Source organism: Sarcophilus harrisii, chromosome 3 (genome assembly GCF_902635505.1).
Source record: "Sarcophilus harrisii chromosome 3, mSarHar1.11, whole genome shotgun sequence".
Taxonomy (NCBI): Eukaryota; Metazoa; Chordata; class Mammalia; order Dasyuromorphia; family Dasyuridae; genus Sarcophilus; species Sarcophilus harrisii.
The window spans coordinates 371,028,384-371,053,543 of record NC_045428.1 but is presented as its reverse complement, the minus strand read 5'-3'; the positions used below and the strand labels follow the sequence as shown (position 1 = coordinate 371,053,543).

The window sequence follows — 25,160 nt, the reverse complement described above, 5'->3', positions numbered from 1 at the left end:
TCATGGATTATTGCACTGAAATCAAGTCTTGAAAGGAAATTAGGATATTAAAGGTGAGGCATTGAGAATTGCATTTAATCTCTTAAGCTACTATTTCCTCTTTTGTTAACTGAATATGCTAATAGGACATGTCATAAATGGGGGGGAGTCAAATGAATTAATATATGTAAAATGCTTTATGTATAGAACTTTTTTCTTTCGACTCATGTTTACATAGGTTTGTAAACCCCCATGTTAGCAATTCTTATTATAGAAATTATCATTTATAATTTTTATATGACACCATTTTAGCAATTATTTAGTTATTATTGCTTCACTAATAATAACAACAACATAGCGGCCACGAATTGATGAGGACCTTAATGATACTGCATACAGATGTGTTAATTTGAGATCTTTCTCTTGGCTTTCCATTGTACACTGTCATGTGTATTTGGAATTACAGGTGGGAAAAAAAGGGTAATTCCCTCAATCTTGTCATTTCTCAAAAAAACAGATTTATTTTGTTTTCCTTATGAGTATTTCTCTGTGGCTGATGAGAAAGATCTCTTTCAATTGGTCTACCATGATCTGTATGAAATGGACAGGTGAAGAGATCTGGCCCAAGTATGTTAGTAAAACCTTGATTAATCAGAATACTTCAGTAATTGGGTTTATTCTGGTTAACTGAGTGATAACTTGGCTCATTTCTACTGAAAAAATAGTAGTTGAAACAGTTTAAACAATAAGCACTTATTATATACTAAAATATATTATATATATATGTATATAAAAATATATATAGTTCCTTCCCTCACAGAGCTCAATTATAATTAACTTGCTTGAAATAACATAGTGGTCACAGGGTCACATTCAGTGACCATGAGTTCATTTGTTTTGAATTTGATTTCTCAATTATGTAGTCTTTCAATCATAATAATGTAGACAATATAGGAAAATAAAATGAATGTATATTGATATCTGATCACTTGAAGGTTTAACTTTGTTTTAAACAAATGTTTGCTGCTGTCAGTTTGATTTCTTGTGATTTACCTTTTACTCTCAAAAGCTGATTACTGGGTAAAGTTGTGTATGCTACTTGAATTGAGGTTTTAATGTCAAGATGGTATTGGTCTTACTAAATTTCTAGAGATAACTCAATGAAGAAACTCTCTCCCAACATAAGACAGACTCCTCCTCCTCCTCTGTAGTTTATTGAGTTGCCTGTAGCATTCAGAGACCTAATGGCATATGCTGGAGGCAGGACTCATACAGATTTTCCTAAATTGTCCCCATCACCTTTGTTTACCTTTCTTATCATCAACATTAAATAACATTTGATAGACGGACTGTTTGGACTAAACCAGAATTGCTTTTAATGATGTGTGTGGGATTTTTTGTTTTTGTTTTTTTCCAGCTTCCAGAAATGCTGCATGGTGATGGTGACAATGAAGAACATGGCTATTGTCCCGTGGGACAATTTATTCTTCAGAATTTTGGATTACTTTTTGGGTTTGCCATCATGCTGGTGATTGCCCTCTATGAAGATAAAATTGTGTTTGACATACAGTTCTGACCATTCCCAGTAATCACTGTCAGCCACAATGACGTTGCTGTATGGCTTTGCACCTGCCCCGTGTACTGTATGCACACTGCTCTCTCCGAGAAAGACTGTGGCTTGCACTACTTACAAGTTTCATAAATTTGCATATAACCATGAAAGACAGTGGAGCTCATGCTTATTTTTCCTGAGTGACAACTGGTCTTTAAAAAAATGAATGATAGAATGAGGAAAAAAAAAATGGGACTCTATGGACCAATGTTTGTATAGGTTTGATGAAGATGCTCTAGAACCTATTCTGGTTAGAAATGCTAAGAACACTAATAGGGCTGCTCAGATTTGTCTGTGATTTGCCCAGAGAACTAGAATTTGAACCAAATCCTTACAAACATAGAAAGATTTTTAATGGACTTGATGCTGGGCACACCTTTTTTAATTCATCCTGAGCAAACATAATTACAGTATACCGGGGCTTGTAGTTCAGCTTCATTATAAACTGTATGGTAATAGGGATCAACTTGATAAAACTTTTTAATAGCATAAAAAGTTATTAGATTTGATGTTAGCTTGTAGGAACTAGTAGGAAGATTCAGGCTGCATTAGAGTTTGTATTTAGTGTGGGGGTAAACCCTGACTCTTGTGTCCATAGAGTTACTATTTTTGTATATATTTGCATAGTGGTTTCACTTGCAGCCTAAACTACTGAGAAATAGTGATTGTATGTTTGTGTGAACTCTGGTTTAATGAAAGATTCCTAATGGTTCTTAGTATTAATAGTGTGGTTATTTTTGGGACAAGGTAAAACTTTTTTTCTTTCCTTTTCATAGCAGTGCCCTAAAAAAAATCAAAGAAATAATGCACCACCCCCTCAAGCATGGTCCAAATACAGGTTTCCCTTTTGCCTGCATTGTCATTGACCACTGTGTGGGAAGCTGTGTTGTGAGTTCTGAATGTATTACTTTAAAACAAAACAATATTCAGGATTTATGCATTTAAAAGTAATGGTTATTCAAAGAGTTAATAGTATAGGAGTCCTTTTCAGTGGCTCTAATGGAACCAAATGGATTTGGTTTGGAAGATAGGTGAGATTATCAGAGGCCTTGACCTAGTGAAATCAGTTTTTACTACTTCATGCCAAGAGAAGACACTGTGTGTGCCTGATTAGTCTTTTTTTAGGTCTCTTATCTATAATTGTGAATGATTTGTGAGAAGTGCAAGCCATGTTTATCCTGTTTTGACCTAATGATCCTCAGTGCTGGTCATAAGCATGTAGCCTTCTTTTGACATGTGCTACAGTCTTCATTTCTATGTATGCCAGGTAAGCTATATTTGGACATGTGCAGCCAGTTTTATTTTCGTCTGCTTGGCAACCAGTTTAGCTGCTTTTAAAATCTTATTATTCTAATACCTTAAAAAGAGCCAAACTCTTTCCATTCCATTTTTGAAGTTTTTCCATTTTAGCTTCTTCCCCGCACTTTTTCCATTCTTCTTCCCTTTCCTTTCTTTTTAATTTTTTTTGTATTTTTTTATTTTATTTTATTTTTTGAGGAGAGCAGCATGTACCCTTAGGTATTATTAGGTGCCTGCCAGTATTTGTTCCTAATGCTTTGAGCAAGGGGGTGGGAGGGGGGCATCTCTGTTGTTATTCTGAGTTAGGTTTTAGTTCAGTAAAAGAGCTCTGGCTATAGCAGCAAATTTCCATTGTCACAAGTTGGAGTTCTGCACTTGGGACAATGGGAAATACTTTTCACAGCATCGGGCATTTTAATTAGTAAAGTCCCCAATTCATTGCTTGGGGCAATTTAGCAGAAAGGTGCTCACAACTCCCAAGTGATTCAAGTGTCTCTCAGAAATAAGATTTTTGTTTTGACACAGTTTTACATTCCAGCATTTATATTTACTTCATTAAAGAACCATTTTATGAACTGCAACAACTGAATACATGCCCTGCCTCAAAATGGCTGATTTTAAAACAAATGAATTTGTTCATGTAAGGCTTTAACATTTTTCTTAAGAATGAAATAACTCTCCTCATTTGCTACAAGTTTTTTCAACCTTTTGTAAAGAGCAATGTATCTGTTGCTGCTAGTCTTTCTTTAGGTTCCCACCAGTATTCGGTTCCAGACCATTCTAATGTACAGTTTTTAAGTCCTATTAGACAATCGGAATTCCACTACATTTCTCTTTGACTCCAACATTCCATTCAGCTTGAACGGTTTAATTCAACTTCTATATGTTGGAGGTCATTAATGTTACTTGTTACAATGCTGTCACTGTGTGACATCCATATGAATTTTGATGTAGATCACATTGCATTCAATCAGCTGTGATTATGCTTAGAAATACTGTAGTTAACTAGATGCAGTGTGAGGTTTTTTTCCATTAACAATGAGTCTATGGTTTAAATGTGATGATGGTCCTGCAAGGTGATACTTGCTGAGATATCTAAACTTTATAACTAAATCACTTTTAAAAATTTATAAGGCTGGAAATGATTAAATGCTGTTTTTGTTTGTCAACAGTGGTGTGTTCATTTTATGTATGTTCCTAATGCATAAGGAACTCTCCCAAAATAAAGTTATTCAAAAAAAGCAAATATACCATTTTGTTTCTATAGTCTTTTATTTCAATCATTTCCTTATATATAACTGTAGTATGAATTTAAAATATTTTGTGTTTGATATGTAAATGTTCACAGTCTCATAATCTAGTCAAGATTATTTAAAGTAAAAAAAAAAAAATTAGTTTAAAAAGTAAGTATATCTTCTCTCAAGCCAATGTGGGAAAAAAAAGGACATATCTACAGGAAAATGATACTTTATGGCTAGGAACTAAGCTGACATAGCAATGCCACACCCCTTCCAATCCAGTGTTCTGAAGGTTTATCTGAAGCTAGAATCATTGCAATCACAAAGTTAGTAGAATGGCCAGTAGTTGATAATGTTCCTCTCCGCTCACTTGTTTTATAGACTGGAGCAAGGTAACTTGGCCGCTTTGGTATGTCTGACCGCTTACAAGGCTTCAGCCACATCTGTAAGAAATTAGGGAGGAAAAAAGCCCTTTATCCCTAGGTGTATATATGTTCATAATAGATTGTGACAGATTTAAATTGATCCTTTCTACTATTAAAACAAAAAAAGTTTTCAGTTATTCTCAGAAATCATGTTAATTTAGTTTCGTCCTTTAATACATTTTTTTTTCACAGTATTTTGCTGGTGATCCCAGTTATTGCTATCTCCCCCACACCTTTGTCCTAATTGTGTGGACAATCAGAGTGGAAATAAATTTAAGGTCCTTTTTCAGAACACTATTACAAAGCTACACATAAAGGAGTGAGCCTGATTTTTCCATGAATGACCAATACTTAATGCATCCAAAGAAACTGTCTAATTCAGAGACTTATAAGTCAAATATGTTGCTCAATATTTTAGAAATGCTTCTTTTCAGAGCCTGGAGGCAGAAGCTGCATTACTCTATAAAATTATTAATAAGTATCTTGACATTGTTAAAGGGAAGTAGTTCAAACTATGTTAAAATCTATATGAGTATTATTAGAAAAATACTGACCACAGGAACTGTATCATAAAGGATTTTGGGATAAGATTCTCCTAGTCTCTTTAACTTTCGATTCCAGGATGCTCCATCTAGAAACAATCCATGAATGTAGACACCTAATTTTAATATAAGAAAAACAAGTATTAATTTGTGAAATTGTCAGCATTTACCTCTAGGACTTGAATTGTTCAGGTACATTTAGGCTTCCATCAGATTAAATGTCCCACATAGAGAGTTACTGAAACTGTACAACATTTATTCAAACAAATATACATTTTTGAAATGCTAATAATAGTAAGAACATTCTGAAGCCAAAATAAAAAGCAAGCAGTTTTGGAGGTGTTTATAGTAAGACTTCTTTTTCTTATACTTTGAAGAGTGGCATAATTGGATAGGAACCAAGTATTAGTTCATTAATATGGGGACCATTTGTGTTAAGGTCCACAAGCTTATGTGCAGTTCCACAGCTTTGTTTGCAACTTGTTACACAGAGCAAGACTTCTTAAACTTTTCCACCTGGGACCCCTTTTCACCTGAGAAATTTATATGTAACTGAATATATAGGTATATAAAATATATATACAAATCAAACATTTATTGATAATAAATCATAATTTCACAATCTCTGCCTTCAGTTATGAGACCCAAATGGGATCGTGGCGAAACAATTTGTGAAACAGATCTGAAAGCACAGGTTACTCTGGGCTATACAGAGAATTAACTGTAAAACAGAAGTGAACTCGTGTCTTTTTTCTATGCCATGCTGTCTCAGCAAAATAAAGCAAAAAAAATCAAATAAGAAGTATCTCAGAAGGAAGACAATAAATTCCAAAGTGACCCAGAAAGTTAAGCACCCAATTTCTTTATTAATGACTTATAGAATCTTAACCATAGCTGTGGTGGCTGGAATTTATAATAACATTTAAAAAAAAAAAACCACCATGATTGTTTGGTGGATACTGAATTAATTCAGGGGAAAAGAAACTTAAGGGAAAACCCCAAATGACTTAAGTCATTTTATTCAATGAGTTGTCAATGCCTTAACTCCCATTTCCTCTAGGTCTCCTACACTGAGTTAATGGGGATGGGAGAAACTTCCTTTTGTGAGAGTTGTATATGAGGCAGTCCCTCTGATACAAATGATGCCTTGTTCAGACTGCCTTGGAGGCTCTTCTTACTCTTCTCTGTGATGTATGCTGCCAAATCCTCCTGAACCCTCCCTGTCTATAATCCATGAGTTGAATTAACCTTTTGTTCATTCACTTATTTTGCATCTCAACCTTTTGATTTGATGAAAAGACTAAAGATAGTGAAATGCTAACATTTCTATCAGGAGAACATTTTGGAAATTACTTATATAGAAGTTGGTTTACATTTCTTTTAAGGCTAATTCTTGATTACTAATGTCAGCTCACAATGGATCTGTGCTCCTGACTGAAATCAAGATGAAGAAATTCAAACACTTATACCTGTTACTTTTCTCCCATTCCACAAACTATTGAACCGCCTGACGTTGTACCCCTCCCTCAGCACTCTTTAATCTATGGCTTTGATTGCCACCTTTTAAATGGACAACTCTTTCTGACGATTGTGAATCAATTTTGCTTATAAAGTTCTATTTTAGAAAGGTCACTTCACTAGTATAAGAAAAGATCTTTGATGCAGTAGCCACAGAAGTGGGTGGGTCCTTCACACATAGTCCTGGCTGAAGAACTTTAAGGGAAAACAAGAAGATTTAGTTGTCTTTTAAGTAGTTTTCCTTAGTATAGTTTCCTTATATTCTAATCAGAGTATATGAGATACCAACAAATATTGGCAATACTTTATAACATACAAAAAGTACACTTTTTATCAAGGGTTATGCAACCTTATAATGCACTTCAAGAGATGAGATGTTGCTCTATAATAAGGTAGTAACAATACTATAGCATAACTACACTTATTTTCAGATAGACATTCAGTTCCTTCCTGAAGTCAATATATCTTAAAGAAAGTGATCCATAAACTTCCCGAGTTATGCACCAAGTATAAATTATAGCTGATCATGAAGTGTACATCAATTTTCCCAGACGCATACACCCTTTTCTCCAAAGGTGAGTTAACTTACTCCCTCATGAATTAATTCTGGATAACTTTAATCTTTAAAGCTCTTTTTTGGTACCTCTTCCCTCATCCAAGTTTTTGTACCCTTTTTAACTTGATTATTCAACAGTGTAAGGATCCCCCAAAGCTTCAGTAGTTCTGCCAGAATACCACCCCAAATGAGGTAGCACTGATTCTGCTCAGTCACATAAAGAGAAGGAGGAATTGGGTAGATTAGAAGCATATCAGAAGCAGTACTAATGGAGAGTAGCATATTGGACCTCACGGAGATAAGATTTGGAGAATTCGGAAACTTAGATTAGGGACTCATCTCAGTGAGCTCTTCAACATGAAAACTATAGAATGACATATCTAGAGCTCTAAGGGACCTCAGATTGCACCTAGTTTGACCTCATTTTACAGATGAGGAAACAGTTTTGGGGAAATAAAATATCTTTTCAAAACTATGTAAAGTGTATGTAAGAGAATCTTTTTTCTCGATGACTTTTGGCTTTTGATAACATTTTAGAGTTTAAAGGTTTAGCCATCTAATTGAGATAGAGCCTTCTACAATGCATTTCTTTATAAGTTTCTAAAGATGTATTTATGTTCTTTGGAATGCTGCATTTATTTCGGGGATGTTTGAGTGTTAAACAGGTAGTAAGTTCAGAGACAGAACTGCCTCCAGGACTAATTGATTTGAGTGAGGCAGCCATGTCCTATGTACTTTGACCATGAAGATCTACACACCAATGACAGGAGAGTGAAGAAAAAACAAAAGCCTATAATGAAAAGCAGTAATGAATTGAGGAACAGAATGAGTAAAACCTAAAACCAGAATGCATTAAATATTATGATATAAAATAAAGTGAATAATTATTGCTTGACAATATAAAATCTAAGGTATTATGAACCCCATGATAAATAATTCCAGAATAATTTTTTTAATAAAAAAGATTAGAAGTTAAGATGAACTTTACAATTAGAGGTGAAGCCAAGATGGCAAAGGAAAGTCAGGAAGTTGCTTGAGCTCTCCCTAGTTTCCCTTGGAAACAATGTTAATTCAAGCCTATAAAAAAAGCTTTCTAGCTAAGATAACTTAGAACGATATCAGGAAAAGTCTGTCTCACTTGGGTAAAGGGAGAATACAATCCAGTACAGGTGGTGAATGGGCAAGCCAGTGAGGCTCTTGGCCATAGCATAGAACAGAAACTGAGGCCCTGTTTTCCTGGAGACTGCTGAGTGAAGTAGAACATTGTAGAGAGTAACAGCAACATTGTGTAGTGATACACTATGAGTGACATAGCTCTTTTCAGAAATACAATGATCCAAGACAATTCCAAAACACTCATGCTGGAAAATGGTATCCACATTCAGAGAAAGAACTATGAAGTCTGAATGTAGATTGTGCCATGTTTTCACTTTTTTGTTTTTGTTTTTCCTTTGTGTTCTTTCACAACATATCTAATATGGAAATATATTTAACATGATTGCACATGTATAATCTCTCAAATGAATGTTGAAAACTTTCTTTACATGTAATTGAAAAAATATTTACAAAAGAAAAACACTAGAAAACAGAAAAAAAAAAGACATATAACAAACTGTAATTAGGAAAAAATGAAAATATGATAGTCTTTCCAATAAAGCAGAACATATTAAAGAGAAATTAACATTTGGAACACAAAAATATTGGAGAAAAATTTGACAGGAAAGAAGCAAAATGTTAATTCCTCTTCACACCCCAAATTCCATCAGAACTACTGATCTTGATGACAAGCTATGAGAAGATAACAATCTTTAATCTTAATCACAGGTCTCACAGGTCTTTCAGAGGAACATGATAAAAAAATAGTTTAAAAATCTGACTCATAATCCAAGGAATAATAAATTACAAAATTTTCAAATACAAACTTCCTTATTGTTCTTCCTTATTGTAGGTGTTTGTTGTTGCTTTTACAAGGAAAATGGGGGTTAAGTGACTTCCCCAGAATCACATAACTAGTAAATGTTACGTGTCTGAGGCCACATTTGAACTCAGGGCTTCTGCTCTATACTCTGCCATCTAACTGCCCCATTTATTGTAGATTTTAGTAGATTTTTTTTTTAGACTTTCTTAGTCTAAATTAAATATTATGATATAAAATAAAGTGAATAATTATTGCTTGACAATATAAAATCTAAGATATTATGAACCCCATGATAAATAATTCCAGAATAATTTTTTCTCAACTAGATGCAATCCTTTGGACTTCATCCCATAAGAATTTCATCACCTCATAAGACCACATCTGTCCTAGAACTTACATCTCAATTGAATCCTTTACCCTTGGGGATCTTTTGGATGAAGGGCAGAATGGGAGAGTTCTTACCAGGACCTCTTTACTTATTAATTAATTAATAGCCTCCTTTCTGAGTCAGAATGTTAAAAGATAGAAAGAAACCTAATTTAGTCCAACCCCCTCATTTTACAGATGAACAAATTGAGGCCCTAGGAAAGCATTATCTATCAGTGATCAGCAGCTTTTGTCTATGTCTTTACTTTAATAGTCAACTTAAAGGTTTTTATTTAACTGATGGCTGTTATCCTTATTGAATGCTATTAGTATGTGAAATGCAGAGAGACGCTTTACAGACTACCAGAAAAAAAAAAAAAAAAAAAAAAAAACAACTGTTTCAAACTCCAAAGTTTGCTGTGGTTAAATTAACAATTTCAGTGACAATGAGCAAAGTTTGCAAGCACCCTAAAGAATAACTATCAAATTTGATGAAAAGGGAATTTAAATAGGTAGTTCTATTTTTATATAAAATGGTATATAAAATAGAGAGATAGCATATGAAATAGAATGGAATAGCATATGCCCAAAACAAAGAAATAAAAAGAAACAAAAATCTAACCTGTTACCAAAATTGACATCTTGCAAATGAGTATCAAAAAAAAAAAAAAGTCAGGGATTTGAAGTAATTTTTAAAAAATCCTTAAGTGAGTAGATAACATACAATTTGTAACAGAAATACAAGAAAGGTAAATATGGTCATTTAATTACTACAAAAGTTATTGATGAAATAAACTTTCATTTTTAAAGGCTATTTAAGGAGGAAAATCCATACAATTAAATCTTTGGGGTAAAAGAGATAAAATATAATGACCATCAAATGATAAACATTCGAGGATCAAAAGATTAAAAAGAGAGAGTAAAGAAATGGGAGAAGCAAAGGTGAGTTGATTTGATATACCATGGACTAAATTTCCTGATCTGTAACAAGTTTGTTTGAACATTAATGGTGCTTCCATTTGGCAAGGGGGAGGAGGATATGGTAGGATGTAGAATAGAGATGACAGACTAAGCATGGAGGACTAGAACTGAGGACTTCTCTAGTAGGAGGAGGGAATACTGCTGGAGAGCAATCCTGTGGTGGGGAAGAGGTATGTCTGTGGTAAGATATAGGGATTTTGCAGTGGTTTTCATCTAGGGAATATTTGTGTATTGGGAGGCCATATTCATGAGAGTATTCCTCCATAGACAACATACTACACTAAGAGAAGAGGAAAATAGTTGGCACCAAGAATAATGGAAAGAATAAAGAAGGGATGGGATAGGACTAATCATTGTGAACACAGGGAGTAGGTTTGTCCCTCACAGTTTGAGACAGAGTAACTCTAACTATTCATGACTGCTTCCAATTAATATTACATCCCTCATGAATTTTCTTAAGAATGTTTTTATTGATGTCTTTTTTATATCACTAACATTTCCCCTCCGTAATCAGTCCTTTTCTTCGAGAGTCATCCTATATACTAACTAGAAATTTTAGGTAAAAAAGGATTAATAAGCAAAAGTCATTATAACCAATAAATACATTGAAAAAAAATTGAAAATATGTGCAACAATAGAGGACTTTATCACTGTAAATGGATAAAGTGGAAGTGTCTTTTCATACCTCTTTTTCAAGCTGTGTTTGATATTTATCATTTTGTAATATTTTCTTTTGATGGTGGTTATTTTTTCTATTTACATTTGTGTAGTCATTAGGTACATGTCTTCTTGGCTCTGTTTAAATTCAATCTTCATCAGTTCATAGAGATCTTGACATGCTTCTTTTTATTAATCACACTTCTCATTTCTTACAGCACAGTAATATTCCATTACATTTATGCCCCATAGTTTGCTTAGCCATTCCCCGAGTCAATGGGTATCTACTTTATTTTCAGGTCTTTATTACACAAAAACTGCTGTTATAAAGATATAAGGTCTTTCTTATTAATAGCCTCTTTGGATCATAGGATTTGGACAGCTTAATCACTTCATTTGCATAATGAATCCATATTTCTAAGAGTACAACAAAGAGAAGACTAAGATCTACCAAGATAATAACAAATGTGAGAGAGAACTCAAACCTAGTATTTCAGAAGTTTTAATCTCATGAAAAGACAGAGAAAATAAAAAAAAAAAGAACAAGTAATTTCACAGTCCATGAATCAGAAAATAAAATCCAGAATTGACTGAAAGGGAAGAGATCAAGGATATGGAAAACTTTTTGGAACAGGGCATAGTAAAATTTTCATTAAAAATATTATTAACAATAAGAAGTAGAAGGGAAGATTTCAAACAATTTATCTAACTGGACAAGTTAACAAAAATAAAAATGAGGGATATGAGAGTTGATAAATAACTAAATAAAAAATTAATTTAAATTTAACAAACTTTAGCTAGGGTAGGCAAATAGAATAAATGAATGAATAAATGGAATGGAAGGACAGAAGAAAGCCTAATGAAATACATTTGCCTCAAAGTAGTACAAGGAATTACAGGAACAAATTACAGAACAAATTAAAACTAATTACAGGAACAAAATAATAACTTAAAAAAAAGAAAGGTGATAAAAAAAGTTTACAAAAAAAAGAGGAAAATGTAAAGCTAATAATCTAAATTTAAAGTAAAATAAACAATTCAAGAATATAAAAGTGACAAAAAATAAAATCTTTTAATAGTATACAAAGAAAGCTATTAAAGAATGCCTGGGACAGAAAAAATGCTTAATAAATACTTATTGACTGGTTGAAAATAAATATAGATTGAAAATGAAAGATTGGAATAAAACTTTACTGTGTATTATGTAGGTCCAAAAAAGGAAAGTTATAGTTGTGCTCTCAGAAAAAGCAAAAAATTTAAATTTACAGTATCAAGAGAGAAAAACAGAGAGACTATATTATGGTTAAAGGAACCATAGACAGGGAACTAATCTTATTACTAAACACGTATGCACCAAATGGTATAACATTAATAATGAAAAATTAATTACAGAAAAAAATATAAACTTTATCTTCATTTGATCTCAGCCTAAATTGGTTAAGAAGTGATTTTATAAGTTCAATCTCCATAATCACTTTACGATTCTTCCTTATTGTAGATTTTAAATATATGGGTATTTAACTGTGAGTTTTGTGTGTGTGTGTGTGTGTGTGTGTGTGTGTGCGCGCGCATATTCATTTCCCAATTGGCTGCAGTCCTCTGGATTTCTCTGTTATGACTCCAAGAACTTCATCATTCTACAAGATGACATCAGCATACTTCACAAGGATCCTTTTATCCTGACCACGTTTTTTAGAGAGTTAAGGGGAAGAATACTTCCCAGAAATCCCGAATCAGAATATTAGAGTTAGAAATTTAGATTCTCTAGTCAACCTCCCCCTCATTTTATGCAGGTGTAAACCAGGGCATGAAAGACCTTAAAATGAGGGATGCGATGTTAATTGGAGGCAGTCATGAATGGTCAAAGTTACTGTCTCAAACAAACTCTACTCCCAGTGTTCATCACGATCAATCTGTCTCAAAAATCCATCCCATCCCTTGTTCTTCCCATCACTCTGGGAGTTAACTATTTTCTTCTCTTGGTGTAGAATGTTGTCCATGGAGGAATACTCTCATGAATATAGCCTCCCAATACACAAATATTCCCCAGATGAAAATCATTGCAAAATCCCTATGTCCTACCCCAAACATACCTCTTCCCCAGCATAGGATTATTCTTCAGCAGCACTCCCCCTTCCACTAGAGAAATTCTCAGTTTTAGTCCCCCCACTCCTACTTTATCATCTGTTTTGTCTCACATTATAATCCTTTCACATAGAACTGAAGCACTAGAAGTGTGACAGGGTACAGTGGGCAGAGCATTTGGCCTGAAATCAGGAAGGATTAAGTTTAGATTCAGACTCAGACTTGGTATGACCCTGAGAAAGTCATTTAATCTGTTTACTTCACTTTGCTCAACTCAAAATTAGAGATGATAGCATTGACCTCCTGGAGTTATTTTGAGGATCAAATCAGTTGGAAACTATTTGAAGTGGAAGATCTTTTGTGCTTTAGCAGGAGCTCTTGAGAACTTTTCTCCAAATAAATGCTTTTATATTTACCAATGTGTTTTTGATAGATTTGACTTTTTTAAAAAGTGTCTGCTTGGAGATAAGGAATGTCAGACTTTTTTTGTGAACAATGGACAGAGTTACTTACAGATGAATTCAGCATCACAAGCCTGTGAATTTGTTTACTCCCATATCAAATGGGAGAATATTTGTAAAGGGCTTAGTACAGTGCCTGAGACATTTGTTTTTGTTATTATTTCAGTTGTGTCCAGCTCTTTCTGAACCCAAATGGGATTCTCTTGGCAAAGATACTGGAATGGTTTGCCATTTCCTTCTCCAGTTTATTTTACATATGAAGAACTGAAGCAAAGAGGATTCAGTGACTTGTCCAGGCCCACATAGTTAGCATTTGAGGACAGATTTGAACTCAGGAGGTTGAGTCTAACTGACTTTGGATCTGCTACCCTATCCATTGTGCCACCTAGCTTTCCCACCGGAAATAATAGGGGCTAAACAAGTGCTTATTTCCTTCCTCCTTTTCCACATCCCATCTCCCACTTCATGTGTTTACATAAACCATTTCTGAAATGTATTCCTTCTCATGTCTGCTTCTTAGAATCCCATTTATCTTTCAAAACTCAGCTCAGTTAATTTTATCTCCTTTCTAATATCTTCTATTTATTTATCTATCTAATTATTATATATCCCTAAAATGTAAACTGCTTGAGAGAAGGAACTATTGCATTCATATCCATTTTATCTAGCATTTGCTTAGAACATTGGAAAGTGCTGAATAAATTTCTATTCAAATTATTTAATTTGAATAGAAATTTATTTTATACTTATTTTATAAGTATACTTATACGTACCTTTTATTTACTTACTTTATACAGAAGATAGAGAGAGTGAGACATTGCTTAGAATGAATAGGTTTGGCAAAATTTCTCAACTATATATTTTTTAGAATCTGTCTGCAAAATGGATGTGAAATGTATTTTGGCTGAAGATTGTGAACTCATTAATGTTCATCAGCAACCAGCAAGCCAGTCATTAAATTGTTCCTATGTTGACACTTCTGTTCTCAACCTAATGGTTTATTTATCTGAGAGCTGTTCTCATTAGGTAATTTAGAGTATTAAAAATCCAATTATCCTGAAAGCAAAAACAAACATTAGTATCAGAGCTTGTTGTTAATGGTACTAACAAGCATTTCACATGCTCAATAAGGATGGCAGCTATCAGTTAAATAAAGGCTCCATTAAGTTGACTATTGAAGTACAGACTTAGGCACAGTCTACTAAGTTACTGATCACTGAGTCACCTTTTTTTCGGCCTCATTTTGGCCTTAAAATGCCAGACTCGGGGTGGGAACTGGAGTGGGGTTGTAGTTTATACATGCTCAGAGATAGGCCTTGGGATTGGTCTTTGGCAGCTGTGTGAATATGGGTTAAAGCAAGAAGAAACTAGAAGGGAGATTAATTAGGAAGATATTAAAATAGTCCTGGACTGTGTAAGAAGATAGATAAATTAAGGTGTTATAGAGGTAGATTCCACATGACTTAGCAAATAATTGAACCTAGAGTGTAAAAGAAAAGGAAGAATGAAGGAGCTAATAAACCAGAGTTATTTGGAAGTAAATAGATAGTAAAGTTTGGATACAGCTAGATTTAAAGGGAAAGATGCTACCCAGTGGGCTCACACTGAACTTTGGATGCTGATGAGGAGATATGTGGATGGCAGTTGTAACATGGGGCTAAAATTCAAAAGAGACAATAGGGTTTTTTCATTAAATTTGGAAGTCATAAGCATAAAAAGAAACAGTCTGAGAAGGTCACATGATGTCTAAATGGTGGTATAATGATCTCCTACAAGACCAAAATCTCAAAAAAAGATATGTGGTAACTAATTTTGAATTTACAAGATGACACAAGATTAAAAACCCTATGAAAGAATAGAAAAGATTATAATCAGCCTGCCCTTAAACTACCTAATATGAATGCACACAAATATACAGTTGTGATTTGAGATGCAGCAGTTGGGAATCCATCCATTATTCACAGGAATAGTTTAGCCTGGGGGCTCCTAAGAGAGATATATTATTAAGCATCTGTTTGAAGAGAAGTTCTGATCATGAGTTCCTTCTGCTAAATCTGAAAGAATTTTCAAGAAAATTCACGATCTCCAAAAGAATTCAAATCTAGTCCCAGATACAAACAATGTGATCCTGAGTTACTCATATAACCTGTTTTCTTCATCTTCCTTAAGTGTAAAATGAGAATATAGCATCTATCTTGTAGAGCTGCTATGAAGATCAAATGAGATTATTTTTGTAAAACACTTAGCACAAGATACATAGTAGATGATATAGATGATTACTCCCTCCTTCCACCCCTTCCAACTTTAGCTCCCCTATATTTGAAAATGTTATTTAAGTAGTTCCTAGAGTGAAACCAAGATGACATAGTAAGGGAAACAGTTGAGCTCTCCCTATGAAAATAGATGAATAAAGAGGCATGGGAAACATTCTTAGAAAAACTAGACCTGAAGAAATTATTTGTTTCTCAAAAACTCCAGACAATAAAAAATGCAGGAGGGATGAATGAATACAGTAACTAAGGACAGCAAATGTAATAAAGTGACAGCACAGAGATAAAAAAAAAAAGACACTATACACAAAGAAACCAAGGATGAAGGCAAGCAACAGAATAGAGGTGGGTCTGTGGTATGAAGGAGAGAATCTGACAACATCCCATTTGACAACAAGTTTATCAATGATTTTGTGTGATTATAATGGAACATGAGAGAATGAATGAAAAAAAAAAGGAGGTGAACAGGGGACTAATTAAGAGGATTGTGTCATGTGCAAAGATCAAATTGATGACTAGCAATTTGGGGGATGTGACCACCATGGTCTCAGGAAGAGAAGAACCTAGAAGGGAAGGGAGAGGGATGATTAAAAAGAATTGGGAGAAGGAAAAAAGTCTTGCTTTGGTAATGTGAAGGGGTTCTACTGAATGCTCATCAGTGTGAAAAGAGATGTCCTGGGGAATTTGCTGCTTGGAAAGTCCACAAATCCTAACTCAGAAAGGATTTGTGGGGGCTACTGAAAATTAGAAAAGTTGGAAAGCATAGATCCAGGGAAAAAATTTTGAGGCAAATGCAGAGAAGAAACTAACCAGAATGAGGGTATAAATCAAGCATGGAATGCATAATAAGGGATATAAAAGTTAAGTAGGTATACAACTACCATAGTGTAATATCTTCTCTGTCACCTGCAAGTTTCGGATTTGTCCTAAAAGTAGGCAAAATGGAAAAGAGAAATGCATGAGGCAAACTCTATTAGATAGTGGCAGAAATTGCCTGGAAAGGAAAGCTTGGAGTGGATATCTTGAAAGACTTTAAGAAATAGAGAGAATAGAGACTAGGTAAGTGTAGAAGTTAGGAAGAAGAGAATGAAGGTTTACTCTAACCAGAAAGAAAAGATGGATAATGAAAAGAATAAGAGAAACAGCTCTGGAAATGAGTGTAATTATGAAAATTTAAAAATTATTAAAAACTAGGTAAAGGGGAAGAAAAGAATAAGGAATCTATTTGACTGAAAGGAAAAGGAATCAGGAAGTGAATCACTTAACTAGATAAAGAGGAAAACAAAAGGAACTAATATGTGAAACTCCAAAGGGAAGGGGCTAACTAATGGGAGGAGGCAATCAGGGGTAAGTGGAAAATAACCATTGAGAATAGAACCTCCTCAGAAAAAAAAGACGTTATAATAACTGAAAGAACATGATATTGTATTTATAAAAGAAGAAAAGGAAAATCATAACCTAAAAACCTTGAATAACAGAGATAAATGGAGGTAAACATAAACATAATTCTTATAATTTTAAATGTGAATGGCAATAACCCAATAATCCCAATGATTATAGACCCAAGTAATCAAAAAAAGTGAAAAAGAACAACAGACTAGATAAGAAAATAAACTCTTAAGGGGCAGCTAGGTGGTACAGTGAATAGAGCACCAGCCCTGAAGTCAAGAAGACCTGAGTTCAAAGCTGGCCTCAGACACTTAACACTTCCTATCTATGTGACCCTAGGCAAATCACTTAACCCCAATTGCCTCAGCCAATAAATAAATAAATAAAATAAACTTTACAATCCGTTGCTTATTAAAAACACATTTAAAAAACAAAGACACACACAAAATAATGCTGAGAAGGTAGAAAACATTTTAATATGAATCAAGTGAATCCAAAAAAGTAGGAGTTGCAATCATGCTGACAAACCAAAAATAAACATTTTTTAAAATGGGATAAAGAAGGAAACTATATTATTACATATGGAACTATAGACAACAAACCATTATCAGTAATAAACTTATATGCTCCAAAAGCTTTAGTTTAAGAACATATTGAATACAAGAAGACATAAAAATAACATGACAGGAAAGATCAGTAGCCTTCTCTCAGTTTTGGATAAGAGATAAATAAAAGGGAAAATATGGAACTAGACAAATTGCTGGAAAAACTAAAGATAAAAGACTAAAGTTTTATAAATGGGATTGCAAAAGAATATATATATTTATCAGCACCACAGAGAACATTTGCAAAAACTGACCACCTATTAGGATGCAGAGATTTTATTTTTAGTTATATACATACATACATACACTCTCTCTCTCTCTCTCTCTCTCTCTCTCTCTCTCTCTCTCTATATATATATATATATATATATATATATATATATGTAATTTCCTTATGAATCATATTGGGGAGAAAAAAAATCAGAGCATAAAGGAAAAACCACAAGAAGAAAAAAAGGGGAGGAAAAGGGGGGAAACTAAACATATAGCATATGTTAATTTTATATTCAGTCTCCATAGTTCTCTCTTTGGATGTGAATTACATTTTCCATCCAAAGTTTATTGGGATTGCCTTAGATTACTGAACTACTGAGAAGAACCAAGTCTGTCACAGGTGATCATACATTCTTGCTATTACTATATGCAATGTATTCCTGGTTCTGCTTGTTTTGCTCAGTATCAGATCATGTAAATCTTTCCAGACCTTTCTAAAATCAACTTGTTCATCATTTTTTATAGACCAATAATATTCCATTACTTTCATATACCATAACTTGTTCAGCCATTCCCCAAATGATGGACATCCAATCATTTTCCAATTCTTTGCCTACAAAACTGCTATAAACATTTTTTATACGTTGGGCTTTTCCCCCTCTTTTATGATTTCTTTGGGATATAGACCCAGTAGTGGCACTGCTGGATATGTTCTGTTTTATAACCCTTTGGACATAGTTTCAAATTGCTCTCCAGAATGGTTGGATCATTTTACAACTCCACCAACAATGCATTAGTGTCCCAATTTTCCCACATCCCCTTCAACATTTATCATTATCTTTTCCTGTCATCTTAGCCAATTTGAGAGGCATAAGATGATACCTCAGAGTTAATTTGCTTTTCTCTAATCAATACTGATTTAGAGCATTTTTTCATATAACTATAGATGACTTTAATTTCTTTACCTGAAAATTATCTGTTCATATCCTTTGGCCATTTATCAATTGGAAAATTACTTCTATTCTTATAAATTTAACACATTTCTTCATATATTTTAGAGATGAGACCTTTATCAGAAATACTGGCTGTAAAGGTTTCCCTCCTCCCCCCAGCTTTGTACTTCCCTTTTAATCTTGGGATCTGTTGGCTTTGTTTGTGCAAAACCTTTTTAAGTTAATGTAATCAAAGTTTACATTTTATCTTTCATAATGTTTTCTAGCTCTTCTTTAGTCAAAAATTCCTCCCTTTTCCAAAGAGCTAATAGGTAAATTATCCCTTGTTCTTCCTAATTTGCTTATAGTATTATCCTTTATGCCTAAATCATGTACCCATTTTGACTTATTTTGGTAGGGGTGTAAGATGTAGCTCTATGCCAAGTTTCTTACATTATTTTCCAGTTTTCCCAGAAATTTTTGTCAAATAGTAAGTTTTTATCCCAAAAGCTGCAATTTTGAGGTTTATCAACTACTAGATTACTACAGGCATTGATTATTGTGTCATGTGTATCTAATCTACTTCACTGATCCAACACTCTATTTTTTAACCAGTACCATATGTTCTGATGACTGCTGCTTGATAATAGAATTTTAGGTCTGGCACTGGTCATTGTACTTTGTATTTTTTTTCATTAATTCCCTTGATATCCTTTATCTTTTGTTCTTCCAGACGAATTTTGTTATTATTTTTCCTAGCTCTATAAAATATATTTTTTTTTTGGTAATTTGGTTGCTATGGCACTAAACTAGTAAACCAATTTAGGTAGAATTGTTATTTTTATTATATTAGCTCAGCCTACCTATGAACAATTGATATTTTCCATTTGTTTAGAAGGTGCAGAGATATTGCAAGCAAATGGAAAAATGTATTGTTAATATATTTCCAACAGACTATAACACAAAAAAATTTGGTTCAGGGATTACAAATAAAGACACAGACTCAATTGGAGATTTAATAATGGAATACTAAATAATAAATGGATCAAAGACCAAATTACAGAAATATTTACTAATTACATAAGAAAAAGAATGATGAAATAGCATAGCAAAATTTCTGAGAAGCATGGGAAAATCATCTCAATAAACATATTTTAAGAAAATAGGGGGAAGTATTAATTGAATATTCATCTTAAAAATTACTAACTAAATAGGCATATAAATAATACATAAACATTATTAAATATATAAACAAAAAATAAGCAAACAATCAAAAATATTAAAATTAGAGAAATTGTTATAGCAGAAACTTTAAAACTCATGGAAAAATAGATAAAACTAAAAGCTAGTTATTTGAAAAGAGTGATATAATTGATAAGTCTTTAGTTAATCCAATTAAGAAGAAAGTAGAAAAATCAAATCAATAAAATAATAAATGAATAGCAAATGCATCCAAACCTGAAGATATTTAAAGACTAACTACAACATATTATGAATGATTATATGCTAATAAAAACTGAAAACACAAAACACAAAAAGAAATGAATTAATACATTCAAAAAATATAAATTACCAAAATGATCAGAAAACCAGATAGTGATCTTATATAATCCAAATGTCAGAAAATGAAAGAAATCTATCTATAAAGGAAGGAGGAGGAGCAGACAAATAAACAACAACAAAAAACAGCTCTTGACGATAGAACAATTCTATAAAATTTTTAAGGAACAGTTAGTATTCATATTTTACAAATTATTGTCAAAAATTGAAAAAGAAAGCACACTATCAGAATTCTTTTGTGAGACAACTATAATCCTAATATCTAATTCAGGTGAAGATAAAACAAAAGAGGAAAACTACAAACTGTTATCATTAATGAAAACTGACTCAAACATTTTAAACAAAATTGTGTCCAACAGAATGTAGTGATTTATCCAAAAAATCATTCATTATGAGTAAGCAGGATTTATACCAGGGATAAAAGGATATTTCAACATTAGGAAAATAATAAAAAATTAATTATGTTAAAAACCAAAGCATCCCAGACTTAATGATCATCTCAATATATGCAGAAAAAGCCTTTGACAAAATATAATACTCTTTTATGCTAAAAACCCTAGAAAATATAGAGGGACATTTTTTGATATCACAAAACATCTATCTACATCCAAAAGCAACCATATGTAATTATTGTACATTAAAACCTTTTCCAATAAATACAGAACTGAAGCAAGGATGTCCAGTTTTGCCACTATTATTTGATATGGTTCCGGGAAGGATAGAAATCACAATAAGATAAGAGGTACAAGACTATGCAAAGAAGAGATAAATATCCCTGTCTGCTGAAGTTATATGTGTGTGTATGTATGATATACATACACATATGTATGTATATGTATATTTAATAGTTTGCATGAACAATACTAGGGAATCAGCAAATATACCAATTGAGATAATAATTCAGCAAACTTGCAGGCTACAAAAGAAATCCTTCTATTTCTTTATGAAAATAACAAATCTAAGACACAAATATAGAAAGGGAACTCCTATACTAAAAAACTACAAAATGCATATAATATTTGGAGATTGAATTATCAATGCACAAACAAAACATGTAGAGATTCAAATACAAAGTTCTCCTTAAATAAAGAACAACTTAAATGACAATACTTAAAAAGTTAATTTACATTTTAATGCCATACCAATCAAATCACCAAAAGAGTACTTATAGAACTTTGTCCTAACTTTCTTCCCTTCAAAAATTTGACCCTATAATTATTTGGCTCCACTTTATACTGTTTTCTATCCCAGAATTCATTTGTTTTAATTGCTACTTACTTCTTTTCGAATCACAATCCTAGATTCCTTTTATTCTACCTTTACTTCCTCTTTATGTATTTCTGAATTCACTGGAGAACCATAGCAATGTATTGACTGGATCCACTATGAATTATGTTATTCATAATATATTGTTCCCTCACTACCTCATGCTAATCATTATGCTCTCCCTACACTCTTTCCAGGTGTGTTCCATCCTTATATTCTCTCTTCAAACCACTTAAATCACTCCCTCCAATTTTCTTCTCAACTGAAGACCTCACCTTTTATTTTCTTTGAAGTCATCCATCAAAAAATTCATTCCCCAACCTACCCCCAATTTTAAACCTCAAATCCCATTCACTTCTCCATCAGCCACTGTTGTAAGCCACAAGCTCTAAGCTGATTGGCAAAGCCCAGCACTGAGATCAAATGTGCACAGCACTCATGCAGGAACAACATTTCCTTCTATGATTCTCATTAGTGTACTACTATTTTCTATATTATTTATAATTGGCTTGATTACAGCACTAAACATTATCTAAAAAAATCTGGTGACAAGGGGAATTTAGGCAAGTTAACGAGAAATGATTCCACATGCATATTCTGTCCTAATAAAACTAATATCTCACTGAGACAAATGATAAAGGAGAGAACACCATGGAAAGCATTGTCACTATGGGAGAGAATCCAAAGGTCCAGGAAATAATAGTGTTTACCAACTTAGACTTAGAAAAGATCTGTATATCTAGGAACTAAAAGATGGGTAAAGTATAACTAGGAATTGCCCTAAATGCCTATGTACATGGTTTCAAGTCAGGGAAATAGAGGAATCAAACAATCCATAGAATTGACAAAGAAGACATAAGTAAACTAACAAAATTCACTGAAGTTTAATCTTGTATAACATTTACCTTTTCATTATTGGCTTCACGTAATTTAATCAATAATTAATACTTAACCATAAAAAACTTACTCAAATATTAAATGCCAAATATAGTAACATATAAAGGTCATTAAGTCAGACACATGTCTGAAGACTATGTTGACCTAAAAAAAAAGTATATGATCATTATATAGTATAAAAATAAAGTCTGAAGGAGCCTGAGAGAAGTGGGAGCATCATTTCCATCAGTTCCTCACTCAAACTACCCCATGACTCCTGTCTTCCTTTGATGCCGACCCTATTTCTCCTGCTCAGCCTCTGGACCCCCTGCAGAACTGGACCTTTGCAAACCACCCATTCTCTCTATCTTTTTTCTAGTCTTGGAGGATGTTTTCTTGGAGGAAAACCCTCTGTTGTAGAGTCTATAAGCTATGATTGCCATAATGTTTGTTTTGTAATTTCTATGACTTCTTATATTTATAAGGATATATTTGTTTCTTAGAATTTTGTAACTGCAAATGCCATCATTCTTTATTGGACAACAAAAATGAATAGATCCTATTTGCTAAAAGTAGATACATGCATGAAAACATCTATATGCAGCTATGTGAGTAACTGAGGACTTTTCTCCCTTTATAACATCTTTGTATATTAAAATTTTTTCATAAACCTCTCCTCCCTCATATGCCTCCTCCTCTCCCTGCTAACATGCAGCAATCTAGGTTAGTATGCACATCCAGAATCTCAAAGGGGAAATAAAAAGATCATAAATATTGATCATGTATAAAATGTCTTTTAAAGAAATCCAGCTTTCCATTTTCATTACAGCTAGGAGATAGAATACACGATGAAAAGATCTATAAAGTAGGGGTGTTTCTTAACAACTGATTTGAGTATCCAAAAAGCATAATAGAAAAGGACAACAGAACTTTTCTTTGATTAACTTGACTTTACTATCATTATTCCTTGATTTTATGTTCCCTCCATATTAAAATATTCCCATGTAGATAATTTTGTGCTTACTGATATAATAGCTTGTTGCTTTATAATAGCAGAATAAATCATAATCTTGTTGATGGCACAGGCATCCTGGATTTGGAATTAAATAACCTATGTTAAATCCCAGCTCCATAGTTTACTATTGTTGTGATGTTTATATATATTGGGTATTAAACCCTCATCTGAGAAATTTGACAAAAAGATTTTTTTTTTTTTTTTTTTTTTTTTTTTTTTTTTTTTTTTTTTTTTTTTTTTTGCTATTTTGGCCACATTCCTTTCTATCCTAGATACATTAATGTATGCTACGGAGAAGCTTTTCAGTTTCAAGTTGTCTCTTCTGCTCTAAATCCAGAGTCTTATGTTCCTCCTTTACTTTAATCCTTTTTTTTTTTTTTTTTTTTTTAAGGTGGCTGTTCCCACTAGCCCTTTTTCCTTTACCACTACTCCTCAATCCTCTCTTCTCATTTGTGACCCTTTTCCTCGTAAAGTTTTGTTTATTTATTCCTTTTGATTATATATTTCTTTCCTCCCCCTTTTTCTCTTGTTTTGTAAAGTAGATTTGCCTTTCTTCCTCTTCCCTTCAGTTAGTCCTGTTCCTTAGATATAAATTTCATATTTTGGTGCTCCTTTCTAAAAAGGATTTCTCTCACTCTCTTCATTATTCATCTTCTATTATGTTTACATTAGACTCATTCTCTCATTCATAATTCCTATGATTATCTGATCTCTCTCTTTTCTCTGTATTCTTCATGCTACCAAAGCTTCTACGGTATCCATTTTAGGATTTCCCCTCTAGGCACTTTCTGCCAGTGTTTTGTAGGGCTCACTCCATTGATTCCCCTTTTTAATTGAGCTTATTTCCAAATACCCATAATAATAGTTAGTAGTAGTAATAATAAAAATAAAATAGCAGCTAACCTTTTGTAGCACTTATCTTTCAATCACTGTGCTAAGTTCTTAACAGTTATTATCTTGTTGGATCCTCACAATAACCCTGGGAAGTGGGTGCTTAATTATCCCATGAGGAAACCAAGGCAAACTGGTTAAATGGCTTCCCCAAGGTTACATAGTAAGAATCTGAGGTTAGATTTGAACTCAGGTCCTCAGTTCTCTGACCCAGTATTAGCAATTCAGAGACTGTTTTCCCCACCACCAGAGCTTTCTGGGTTGCTGCCCATGGAATGTTTTTACTTCTGAAGGGTTGTGATCAAGCAGATTGTGGAAGCCCAGCCAAATTTCTGCAGTCTGGAGCCAGGGTCTCTATAGCACTGGGAAGAAGGAAGGGGGCAGTGAACCACAGGAGTGGGTTTTAGGTAAGCCTGTGTTGTGTCTTTGGGTTTGCTAGTGCAACCTCATGATTGATGTGGGAAGTGGAAGAGAGGTGTAGAAAAATTTCAGGGTCAGTGAACATC

At 33.3% G+C, this 25,160-nt stretch overlaps 2 protein-coding genes across 2 annotated transcripts in view; one reads left to right on the top strand and one right to left on the bottom strand.

Moving 5' to 3' along the window:
• The window catches only part of SLC39A10 (solute carrier family 39 member 10), a 52,106-nt gene extending 47,985 nt beyond the window's left edge, over positions 1 to 4,121 (top strand). Inside the window, exon 10 of the mRNA XM_003764065.4 lies at positions 1,397 to 4,121. Within this exon, the coding sequence (XP_003764113.1) occupies positions 1,397 to 1,555 (159 nt within the window). The 3' untranslated portion in view covers positions 1,556 to 4,121. The remainder of the gene's footprint in view (positions 1 to 1,396) is intronic.
• DNAH7 (dynein axonemal heavy chain 7) overlaps positions 2,725 to 25,160 on the bottom strand; it is a 280,267-nt gene continuing 257,831 nt past the window's right edge. The window contains exons 63-64 of the mRNA XM_031960292.1: positions 5,108 to 5,211; positions 2,725 to 4,571 (exon numbers count right to left, since the gene is read on the bottom strand). Coding sequence (XP_031816152.1) covers positions 4,365 to 4,571; positions 5,108 to 5,211 — 311 coding nt within the window. The 3' untranslated portion in view covers positions 2,725 to 4,364. The remainder of the gene's footprint in view (positions 4,572 to 5,107; positions 5,212 to 25,160) is intronic.